Source organism: Falco biarmicus, chromosome 4 (assembly GCF_023638135.1).
Source record: "Falco biarmicus isolate bFalBia1 chromosome 4, bFalBia1.pri, whole genome shotgun sequence".
Lineage (NCBI taxonomy): Eukaryota > Metazoa > Chordata > Aves > Falconiformes > Falconidae > Falco > Falco biarmicus.
Window position 1 is genome coordinate 19,875,560 of NC_079291.1, and position 11,937 is coordinate 19,887,496.

General features: G+C 40.9%; 1 protein-coding gene across 1 annotated transcript; it reads right to left on the minus strand.

Annotated features, from left to right (window-relative positions):
* Positions 1 to 2,923: 2,923 nt before the first annotated feature.
* On the minus strand, positions 2,924 to 9,197 carry LOC130149277 (uncharacterized). The gene is made up of 4 exons (XM_056338739.1): positions 9,038 to 9,197; positions 6,393 to 8,327; positions 5,153 to 5,415; positions 2,924 to 3,587 (listed from the first exon to the last, which is right to left on the minus strand). Exons 1-4 carry the CDS (start codon positions 9,183 to 9,185, stop codon positions 3,252 to 3,254), a joined length of 2,682 nt encoding a protein of 893 aa, XP_056194714.1. The 5' UTR covers positions 9,186 to 9,197; the 3' UTR covers positions 2,924 to 3,251.
* Positions 9,198 to 11,937: the final 2,740 nt, after the last annotated feature.

The window sequence follows — 11,937 nt, forward strand, 5'->3', positions numbered from 1 at the left end:
GTAGAAGATTTAGTAGTACTGTCGGAGTAGAGTATGCCACATAGAACATTATCCAAGAAGTTTATCTAGAGCACTAGAACATTCATACATCCTACTTTAAGCATTGGTGTGGATACATAGCATGGGTAGCTACAAGCAATTAGTTTAAAATAGCATTTGTTTTCAAAGAGCTGACTAAACACTCCTACTGCTACTCCCTCGCATCCTGGGAGCTAGCATCACCAGGCCCTGAACTGCTTCTTACATCTGGGTAGAAAGCACACTGACTATGCAAAACCTGTGAAAGAACAGCTAGCACGATCTTGGGAGTCTCTGTGAAATACTAGCCATTCTCAAAGATGAGAGTGCCACCTAACCATGAGGTCATGAGCATCCCTTTATCAGACAAGCTGCAAAAGACAAACAGTTAAGTCTGTCAAGCAGAACTCAATCCCAAAGCTGCACTTGAGTTCAGGGAAAAAGACAAGAAGCCTTACCTAAGAGATCTCAGTTGTAGCTAAGGGTTACTCTTACTTAGATCATTACTTAGTCTTCAAGTTGATATTCTACCACTTGTTCTCATCAGAATAAAGCCTGTCCCCCTCTAAAAGCAGCATATTCCTGCGTTAGATATCCAAAAACAGCAGTCCTATGTTTTCCAGAGTATTAAAAAGCACCATGCTTGAAGTAATTCCCTCCCTCATTCTATTCTTCGAGGTTCTGATGCAACAGAGGTTTTGTGCAGCACAAAAGCCAAATAAGAATTTGTATTCCTGACTTTCTCACAGGGTAGAGAGGTAGGGTAGAGGGTAGAGGTACCTGCTTAGGTTAGAGAGGAAATAAAAACCTGGCATCACAAAGTTAAAGTGGATCTTTTTCCCTAACAGCTTAGGGCAGAGGCTATAATTACAGTAGCTCTTTAACAAGAAAGCAAGCAAGTGCTATTAAAAATAATGGAAAGATGGAGGATCAGGATCAGTTGGGTAGGGAAGCCTGAGTACTCCTCACTGAGGAAAAACAACAAAACCTCAGTTACAGGTCAGACTAGTAGGCTGTAGGCACAAAACTTGAATGCAGTTACAGGAAATACTGCTTTTATTCATGTAGGTTATTCTAGGGCACAGACAGAATAAGAATGTTGCAAGAGGAGGCAGAAGGCAAGTCCTGTCTGTCCATTCCCCCCTGTCCTTTGTTAAAGAAAAATTGGTGGGGTTTTGCGTTTGGTTGGTTTAGGTTTTCTACCTTTTTCATTCACACTATCACTTCACTGGGGAGTCATCCAAGAATGTTTATTCTCAGCTGGTGATACCAGCTTTCATGGACATGAAAAAAAATAAATCACACTAATCTAGATGATGTGGACAGCTCAAATGTATTTCCATTATTCATAAGATAACTCGGCAGAAAGCTGATTTTATCATCTTAGTTCTATAAAGCAGTGAGTTGCCAAGGACAGTATCAACTGTAACAGAAGGCATCAAGTAAGATATCAGGGAACAGAGTATACCACTATTGAAGGTGAAATAGAAGGCTTTACAAAGTCCATCTCTCCAGGTCAGAGTGTCTATGGAGGAACTTAGAGAAGTCCCCACAGAAAAAGGGGAGGAGGGAGAAGCATCACATCACTATGCTTTAGTTTTAGTCCTCAGTCATGCATTTGAAGAGAGTAATATCTGAGGAACTGCCTTGAAACTTCGAGTCAGTACTTGACACAGTTAACTATATTCCTGTACACTTTGACAAAAACAAATCCAGCCAACAGAGGAGAGTATTGTACTTATGTCCACATCATATACACAAACTGACCACAAGGTGCAGAGCTTAAGAACAGGGCAGCAGTAAATGTTATGCTAGGATAGTATTGATGTACATACAAACCTATCATAAGCTTTTTTTGCTTCTGTGTATAGACAGAATACAAGAAGTCCCAGAGTGCAATTCTATTAAATTTATTATTTAAATAGTGGATGTGCTAGTTGTAAAAAGGTGACTTTAGTGTTAAATACTTAATTCCATGTTAATAGTTTCCTCAGTCTTTACTGTGCTACTTTTTACCTTTGAAGAGTACACAGCAACTTACAAAATATACAAGAAAGTAACAATAGAGTTTTGGATTTATGCAGACCTCATACATTTCCCCTGCTTCTCCTGTCCCAGTATTTGCAATTATCTTCTCTTATAGATGGACTTTCTGGTTGCAGACCCTAAAGAGGAGGGGGAAAAAAAAAAAAGTATGCATTCTCCCTCCAAATAATAGACGCCAGTTTGCTTCTAAAGAAAGACTAGGTATCAGTGATTGCCTTTTCCTGTTGCAGGAGAAGACACTGATGGCTGATATTAGACCTATGTATTCAACTTCCCAGCAAGGACAAATTCTGCAGGAATGGCACTGGACTTCAGAACATCTCAGTATAATAGATAGAAAAAGAGTTCCACGTGAAACTTGTATGCATCCAAGAAATACCAACTATTTTTGGGGCTAATATAAGTGGTATTTTGGCATTACACAAGTTTCCTGGAGCCTTTTACTAAAATACATCAGCAATTAAAGGTCTAACACTGATGTTCAAGTAATCTGACTCCAGGACTGATGCCAATTTTGACTAGTAAGATGCTTCAGTCTAAGTTTTTGTTTCCAACCTTGCAAATACATGGAAGCATAATCCTCTGTTTAATATATGAGAAAGAATATATAAAGAAAAAAACAGTCTTTAACTCCTATTTCCTGACTGAACATTCAGGTTAGCTTTACTATGCCAGCTTTTTGTTTTCCAGGAGGAACTCTCGTCTTGTAGGTAGCTTCTTGTATGTACTGACCCTTTTCAGTTTAACCTTTTCAGACTCTCCCACTAATGCAAAGCCATATTTGTTACTGAACCTACTTAATGTGATTTTCCCCTCCATTGTTTTTCTCATCTTCCTCCAAAGTAGCAAGAAGTTCCTACTCCACAAGGTTGAAGTTATTAAGAATTATCTATATGCATTTGTGTTGTAACAAATTACAGTATTTTAGCCGAGACAGACCTGTAGCTTAAAAAAAATATACACTGCAAAGTGACACAGGACCCAATATTTTAAAAAGTTAGTAGAACAGTTTGAAGAGCAACTAGACTAAAATAGTGGGGTTTGGGTTCCCCAGCCCTGCCTCCTTCCCTTAAAAGAAGGGACCTAACCCGCTCAAACCTACAACTGTATTCATAGTAATGTAAGTGTTCAAAAAAAAGCTTGCTTTTTTCCTCATCTTGTCTGCATACATAGCATTTGCTATTATCTCACAAGCTTCCAATATCCTTGCAGTTCAAACTGAGACCCATTATTCCTTGAGACAGAAATGAAAGAAACGCTTTAACATTTTTGTAGCTTGTTGCTGTATACCAACCTTTACATACACTGCTTTTAGGCATCTCCCACACTTCTTCTGCCTCACATCTCATGTCTCTGCGTTTTGAGGGTGGCTTGCCTATTCTTTTCTTCTTTGGTTTGACCAAAGGTGGGCACCCTGAAAAGCAAGGTACAACTGATGTTATTTCTCCAAAGCATAGTCTTAAAGCAAATTTAAGCTTGGCTTTCCCCAGCTGGTCTGTAGTGCTCCTCTTTCTCTCTTCCCTCTATGTGCCCATTTTAGCAGCAGATAAAAGCGACACTGCGTATGTCAAGCAACACTTATGCCTACAATATTTAATCACTGTCTAACCATAGTTCTGGATGCATTGTATTTTGGGTCATAACTTGGATAGGTATGAACATGGCAAAAAAAGAACCCAGTGAGAGCTTGATAATTCTATTCTAGTTCACTTTAAGTGTTCAGGACTAGTTGATAGCTGTCAAAGGGACCTAAGTCACCCACTGTCTTCAGACCTGTTAATTTATGCACCACAGGTACACAGTTCAAGAAGTCAAATTTAGAATATTATATTACTGCTAAAGCAACATATCTTGTCTAGCCACACAGCCTTACTTGTGGGGCACTTAAGTTTAACATTAACTTGAAGAAACCAGTCCTAAGATAAGCAATGTTGAAAAAGGGGTTAATTTTTACTAGCACTTCTGAGGCATCCATTGACATGAACAGCATTCAGAAGCAGCTTATTCCTACTTTCTGATACTGAAAGTGATAGCTTCTTCAGACTACACAGGCTGGAAGAGGAGTAAGAGAAAGCAGGGAGCAACATGTATGCCAAACACCCTCAGTATGCTGCACAATCTATCGCTAAGAGATATGCTGAAATTTAAAGGTAACAAAATTATAACTTATTTTCATGAATTGTTGTAAGGAGCTAAGAACAATGCTGCTAAAGTAATTTTTTTCAACTTTTATAGAGAAGGCTAGCGTCAAAAAAACACCCCACAACTTTTTGAAGAAGTCTGTAGATAGAAAGGTTAGAAAGCCTCCAACGCAGGAGGCAAATCCCAAACCCAAACATGTTCAAGCAGGAAAGCAAGGCAGAGGGACAACTAAGGAATACACTCTAAAGAAAAGTCTATTGGGCTGTCTATACAGGAAACTTATTGTATACTATCACCGAACTGAAGAGAAGCAAGTCATCAGGCTGTTCTGAAGATAACTTGACACTCTGTTGATAGACTGAGCCTGTGATACTCAAAAGTATGTGACCCAGGAGAGTAGCAATACCCAAACTACAGCAAATTCTAGAGTTGTTCCAACAGCACTTACACTGAGAAATAACCTTGAAGAGCATCTAGAAACAGAGCTGAACTCCAAGTAGACCTTAATTGTAAGCAGAAACTATTCTGCTTTTGGAGGAAAGGTAGATATGGAAAGAATCTAACCTTTTACTTTGATTTGTTCATCTTTTTCTGAACCACATCAAGATTATTTGCACTCTGATATCCTTTAGCAGTAGCAGGGCAGCTGTTGATCCCTGCTAGTTTTTCTGAACTTTGGCCTATGTAGCTATCACACATGATTTCATGAGTGTTCTGCTCATCAGGATTAGGAACTACCAATGCTTCTCTTGAGCGCGTATGCAGTATCTGAGTGAAGAATTAATACTGCAGTTTATGGCAGTAACAACTTCAAGCTTTGCTTGGCCCCATCAAAGCATTCGATGCTTCGATTTCCCATGGGACCTTTAAAAAAAAAAGTAGCTATAATGCATCCTTATTCACGTTTGATGAGAATATAAATATACCCCAAGATGTGCTGACTGACAGGCATTTCATCAATATTAGAGCCATGAAAATTAGTTTTACCATCTTCAAATTTTATCCAAGTATCACAAGCTTGCTGTTTTGTATCATATCCTTTTGAATGTTCCTCAAGAACCACATTGAGGAAATATGTTGTACCTTGTTCTTTGCTCTTGGCTGGGAGCGAGGGACTACCATGTATTTGGCTGGTAAATTTGGGTTTAGCACCTCTTCTAATCCAATACTCTTCAGCTGGTATCCCCACACTCTCCCTTAACAGCCTTCCTAATAAAAAGAGGTTGATTTAAGGTCAGCATTTGATTTTGCCAATATGTCAATATATTGTTTGATCCACAAGTCAGAAGGTAAAGCTAGCTACTGAATCTAATTGTAATAGTCTATTAAAAAGGTTTTCTGATGACCATACTTGATGAAAACTACAACCTGCTTTAAGTCTACAAATTTTGTAGAAGGAAAATGAAGTTTAAGAACACCAAGCCTGTTATTAGAAGCAGATCACCTCATTTTAGGTGCCTCACAAGACTTCACTAAACAGCAGCCACTTACTGAAGTGCCCACATAACCAGTTATGAACCTTCGCTGATAATTCTGTGTATTCTCAGTTCAGATGAGAATTTCTACCAATATATCTACCCCTGAGTAAATAAAATGTTCTTTTCCAGGTCAAATTTAACAGTTTCACACTGATTTTATGAAAAAACAGCAAAGTTTTTTGTTGCTAACAGTAAAAGAACAGCAGCCACAGTAAAAAAAGATAAATTAATGGTTGACTCCTGCAAAGGGAAATTACACAGGGTACAGCCACCAGATTATAATGATTTAATCCTCTTTAATCCACCTAACATGGGTCTGTGATGGGAGCATCAGAATTTTGTATAAGTTTAAATACAAAGTTTCCAAGATATTATTAAATAATGGTAAATGCATAGTTCAAACAGCCTTAACCTTTTCAAATTCATGAATTTCCACTCATGTCAGAAAGTTAAGTATACCAAATCCAACTCAGGGGAGTTCTCTGGTGGTTGTGAAAATGCAGAATCTTCATGCAATAAGTAAAATATTGCAGCAAACCCCTTATGCCTCAGAAAAAAAATATTCTATAGTACTTCTGGCTGTAAGCCAAATGTCAAGCTACAACATTCTCCCATCTTCCCACTGGTTCAAACTACAATTTGCAGCTGCAATTAGGCATTCTTTGTGTGTTCTGTTAAGCAGCACTTAGTCCTCAGCAACTAGCTTACCTTCCAAGATTTTCTGTAGTGTTTGCTGGTGTTCAGGTCCTCCTTTTCTTGCTGTAGACCTCTTTCTTCCATAATACCCATAGTCACTGTATATGACTTCATCTTGTTCTTTCTCCTTTGGCTTGTAAACTACACCAATGTTTTTACCAAGCCCACTCCTAGTTTTTATTTTCTTTTGAGCAGGCCAGCTAATCAATTGAGCTGGTATAGCATTTTCAGGTGGTTTCCAAAGCACCCTCTGACCAACTTGGTAGAAACTTCCTTTACTAGGCATCAAGATTCCATATTGAGTGGCTTCTTGAAAGAAATACTCAGTTTCATCTGTGGCATCATCTTCCTCATCCGCTCCATCTTCATCCTCCTCTTCTCCCTTCACAGAGTATTCTTCAGAGTCCTCAACTTCTGACAAACTCTTAGATGCTTTTTTCTTGAGAGAATTGACTTTTTTCCAACTAGGTGATCTAGGAAGGGTTCCCAGCTTTCTGCCTGTACTGGAAGCCTCTTTAATCTTCATGGTTGAAGAGTTTTTGACGTCTTGGTCATTCAAGCTGTTCATCTGCTCCCTTACTACTACTTCTTCTTCATTAAGGGACCCACCACTTTTAATTTTCTCTTTCTCTAAGCCTTCTGTACTTTTCTGGAAAGTATACATGCTTTTCTGAAGCACATAGTCAGGGACAAAATAAGACACTGGGGCATTATCAGTTGATGAGCCTTCCTCTCTAGAGGACATGTCATCAGAAGAAAGACTGAGTACACTTTGACGTTTCCTTTGTGGCAAACAAACATCGTAGTTGTAGTTTGTATTTGTACCATCCAAACAACCCAGCAAACCGTTAGAGGGAACATAATTCTCAGTTGATTCGTCACACCAAATACTTTTATCTGTTTGACTTTCATTGGTTGTGTTGTGGCTTAGATTCAGCTTTTTCTGCTGGAAACTCAAGTCACTCATTACCTCCATACCAGATGGAAGTAGTCCTGTTTGTTGAACAAAGCTGGGCTCTTCTCGAGAAGCTTTTGAGCTTGTAGGTTTTTTAGAGCTAGATTTCTTAGCTACCACCACATCCTGTCTTACCACTGGTTGATCTATGCCAACAGGTCTTGCCAGCTCTGCAATTTGCATTGCCATGGTTTCACCTGGGGGGGATTTTGCCCGCTGACTTGCATTTGCCTGCTTTTTTGCATCCAGCTTCACTTCATTATTTTGGACCTCTTTTTCTTGTACAGTTTCAACACCCTGTTTTGAGGAGAGAACAGCTTTTCTCTCATCCAAGGAAGCTCCTGGCACCATTTTCTCCCCTTCATGAGGGCCATATACCATTCCTTCACATGAGCTAACAGAAAATAAGTCACGCTGCACTATATTCTCTGGGACTGATTTACCACTTGCCACATCATACAAAGGGATCGTTTCTTTAAAGGACTTCCACAGCTGAATAGCTGGAGACCCATTTCCATATTCTATCCTCACTTCCTCCTTCTCAAAGGCATAGCTTCCAGTAGGAAGATTTCTATACTGCGTAGAGCTCGAAGGGCTCTTGTTATGAAACTCTCTGTCCACTGCAATGGAAGATCCAGATGAATCTTGTTTCTCTGAAGTACTTTCAGTCTCTGTACCTATACCAGAAGAAACACAGGCCATATTTCCTGCATCACAACCTTTTGTTTCTATATGGATATCTTGATGCTTTTTTTGCTTGTTTTCAGGCTGTCTAGGATCAGTCTGTGTTTCTTTTGTCTCCATTTTTTTTCCAGAGGTACTATAGTGTCTAAATCTTGTTGCATGATAAAACATAGGGGAAGGTGGGGGAACATTAAAATAAGGCCTCCTGCTAGTTCTTGCATGCATTGGATGCTGTGGAACAAAAAATCCAGGGTACTCATGGAGCGCAACAGAATAAAATGGAAAATATGGATTTCCACTTCGGAAGCCTAGACATTGGGGATAAAAAAAAAGACAAATATATCTTCTTCTTGAAATGAGTAATTTGATTAATGTTTGCTTGCATACACAGGAACAGCAAAAAGATCAGACTCATAGGTAGGGTAAGACACTACCTGTCAATGCTTGGAAGCATGTTTGGTGCAGAAACCCAGAGAGAGTTGCTTGTTATGGAGCAGCTTATCTAGACAGCTACAATTTAGCTAGAGCTTTGTTCCTTGGAACGTACACCAATTAGCTTTCTGTACTTTTTTTGCTATTCTATGGACTATGCTATGTAGCATTGTCTTTGAAAAAGATAGCTCCAGATAGAAGCTGACATAGGTATACCATTTACAAAATTAATTTAACAATATTGTGTGTGGAATTTTAAGTTTATATTTATCCATACCTATAATACAAGCATGCATATATGGAACTCGCATATACACACACATTAATTGTTAGGCATATTCTAGAGCTCTGTATCTGTAGGATAACCATTACTTAATATTTTGCTTAGTTTCCATTCCCCAGAAACAGATACTACTTTCCAGCACACAAGCTACATATTTAACTAATGCTTCATAAATCGGATTTTTGACTACTAAAACATTACATCAACTCTACTTTAAGCACTTGAGAAGCTTTTTAGCACAGATATACATCTGTGTCATCAAACAAAAGCAAAGCTACCACAGACAGCTGTCGTGTGCCTTACCTGGAGCAGGTACACAGTACGGGCTGTATGCATGGCTGAAGTACCATGGACTTGGTAAAGGCTGTTGTGCTGTTGGCTGTGCATAAAAAAAGGGTCTTGTGTTGTTTGTGGAATATGATCCACTTTCTGAAGTTGGGGCAGTATTCATTTTTTAAACACTGAAAGAAATAAGTTATAAGATTAACCACTTTAAAAACTGTGACTTAATGATTTTTATGCTCTGTCAGAATTCAGCACACATTCCTCTCCCAGCCCAATGAAAGCAGTTTTCATTTTTCTGGAAAGTCTTCTTTCCATAAGAAAACTACTATCTTCCAAGCAGAAAGTAGAAAACTGACATTACTACCAAGGTCAAAGATTTTAGTTCTTCGCTAAGCAAGCTTTTATATGCACCTTTCAATATTAGTACTTCAAGCCAATCTTATAAGACATTTTAAAGCCACAGGACCAGTAACTTTAATGTAGTCTTATACGCACACATCCATATAAGCAGTATTCCAGCCAATCAGAAACTAGCCTTTAATTAGCCTTGAGCAAGAGACCTCAAGAATAAAGAAGGACCAATAGAAGGCTTTATGCAGTCAGAAGCTTAACACGTTGTGAAGAAAACACTCCTTAATGCCAACACATGTAGTATTAGAGCTCTATTAATTCAGGATTTGTACCTTGTAATATACTTAACAATAACAGCTAACATAAATGAAATATTTCAGTGACACCATGCTTCCTATGCTTAAACTAAATGATAGGTAACAGCAAAAAAGAAAAAAAGCACAAAATCCTTATGCATAAGTTCACATTCAAAGCCATACAAAATTCACAAGACAGAACTTCCTCCCCCACTCACGTATTGCCTCAATTAACTAATACACTAAGTTCAGCCCATTCCAACCCATACAAGCAATACAGCCCTATCACATGGATTTTATAAGCAAGAATAAATTAGAGAACACAGAAGACCCAGTGACTACAGAAAAAAAAAAAATGGCAGTTCAGCAATTTGGAGAACTTCAGCACTTCAAAGCTACAGGAAAAAAAAAAAAAAAACCCAACAAAAAAGGACCAAAGGGAAGACCTGTTACAAAGTAGCACACAGCTCAGCCTGGAGTTTCAGAAAGCTTTTGGGAACACTAGAATGGCCCATCCTGCTCTTGTAAGCCCCCAAAAGCCTACAGGCTCCTCTCACCTTCCTAGGCCAAAGCTCCCAGAATTATTTTGGCCTTTGAGAAAAAGAGAATAATGTAGTGGAAAAAAAAAACCAAACAAACCACCCTACAAAAAATAAGCTACTCCCACCCCCTTAGAGCCCCTCAAAACCATGGTCCACCCTGCTACTGCTCACTGTCTTTATGGCAGAGAGCTGCTGCTTTTCCACTCCCCCTGCCACCTGAGGCTCATTTAGCGGTAACGCAGGGGCCTTTTGCTGGTAATGTGGGGGAGGGAGCATCAAAACGTGAGGCTGGGAACAGTGGTAAAAGCCTTCAGCTGGTGTACAGAAAGCTAGCTGTCAAATCGTGCAGACATTTAACTGCAAACCTAAGTGAATCCAGAATTTCCCTATTGTAACCTTGGAACTTATATTTTTAAAACAAGGGAGACTGTGGGGAAATATTACCATTCTTCTGCTTGTAAGTACTGTTAAACATGCTTTTTGTAGGGGACAAAAAAAATCATCAGAAAATGCAAGACAAAGTTTGTGTTTCTTTCTAAAGTTTCCCAGTTGTTCAGCTAAGGGAGCAAAAAAAACCACCATGTTTTTTGTAGGGAACAAAAAAATAATCAGACAAGGCAAGACAAAGTTTATGTTTCTTTCTAAAGTTTCCCAGTTGTTAAGGGAGTAATGCTCCTCCATCCTAACGCAGCTAAGTGGACCGACGAGCGTAACGTTCTTTCCATATGAACAAGGGAAGCACTTATTCCAGGACGGTGTGCTCTGCTGCATATAACAAAAACCTAGGAAACAGGAGGTTGCAGTTGAGCTCTGCCCTGGGTCTTTAGAGGAGATGAGAATCCAAGTGGCCATTTTGCAGCTTCACATCCCTGAATGCCGGAGCCAGGCACTGGGGCGGGTGGTGGGAGAAGCACAGGCTGGTTGCATGTCTAGGGTGGGAAATTCCTGTGATTTCTGGGTTTTTTTCTTTCTATAATGTTCGGATTGAACTAGTCCTTTGCTCTATGACAGAAATTATAAAATGCTTGGGGAGAATCTGTGATCTTGTTCTTCGCGGAGCTCCCCAGCTTTCCATGGACGGCAGCGCCTCACTTTCCCTGCAGGCCACTCCTGTGACTTGTCTGGGAAGTTTTAAATCCCCAGCTGCTGCGTTCAACAGATTTTCACCTTTTTCAAGGGAAATTCCTTGCCTTTCTCTTGGTGGATGGACCCAAAGGGAAATAATAAAACAAAAAAACCCACAAAACCAAACAGCACTCCCCAGGTTTTAAAAAAAGTTGCCTGTCCTCAAGATTTTCCTTTCCCATGGACCAGCCCTCAGGCATCTCCCGCCTGCCGCAGCCCCCCTCCCGCGGCCAGCCCCCTCCCGCCAGCCTGAGGCGGCGGTGGCCCAAAGGCGGGCCTGGCCTGGCCGCTGAGGCGCCGCCGCTGCCCGAAGGCCGCCTCGGCCCGCGGGAGGGCGAGCGGGACGCGGCCGGGCCGAGTCGCGTTACCCGTTGGCCCCTCACAGGCCTCCGGCTGCAGCGCCCAACTCTGCCAGCAGAGGGCGCTGCGCTCCGCTCCCCCCAGGGCCCCGCCCTGCCCGCCGGTCCCTCGGCGCGCGGGCCGGGGGGGGGCGCGGGCACAGGAAACGGGGGCGGGCCGAGGCGGCGGGCCTGGCGCGCGGGGTTCGCCCCGCCCCCGGCGCGCCCCGCGCCGCGCACGCGCGGGAGGGGCTGGCGGACAGGCG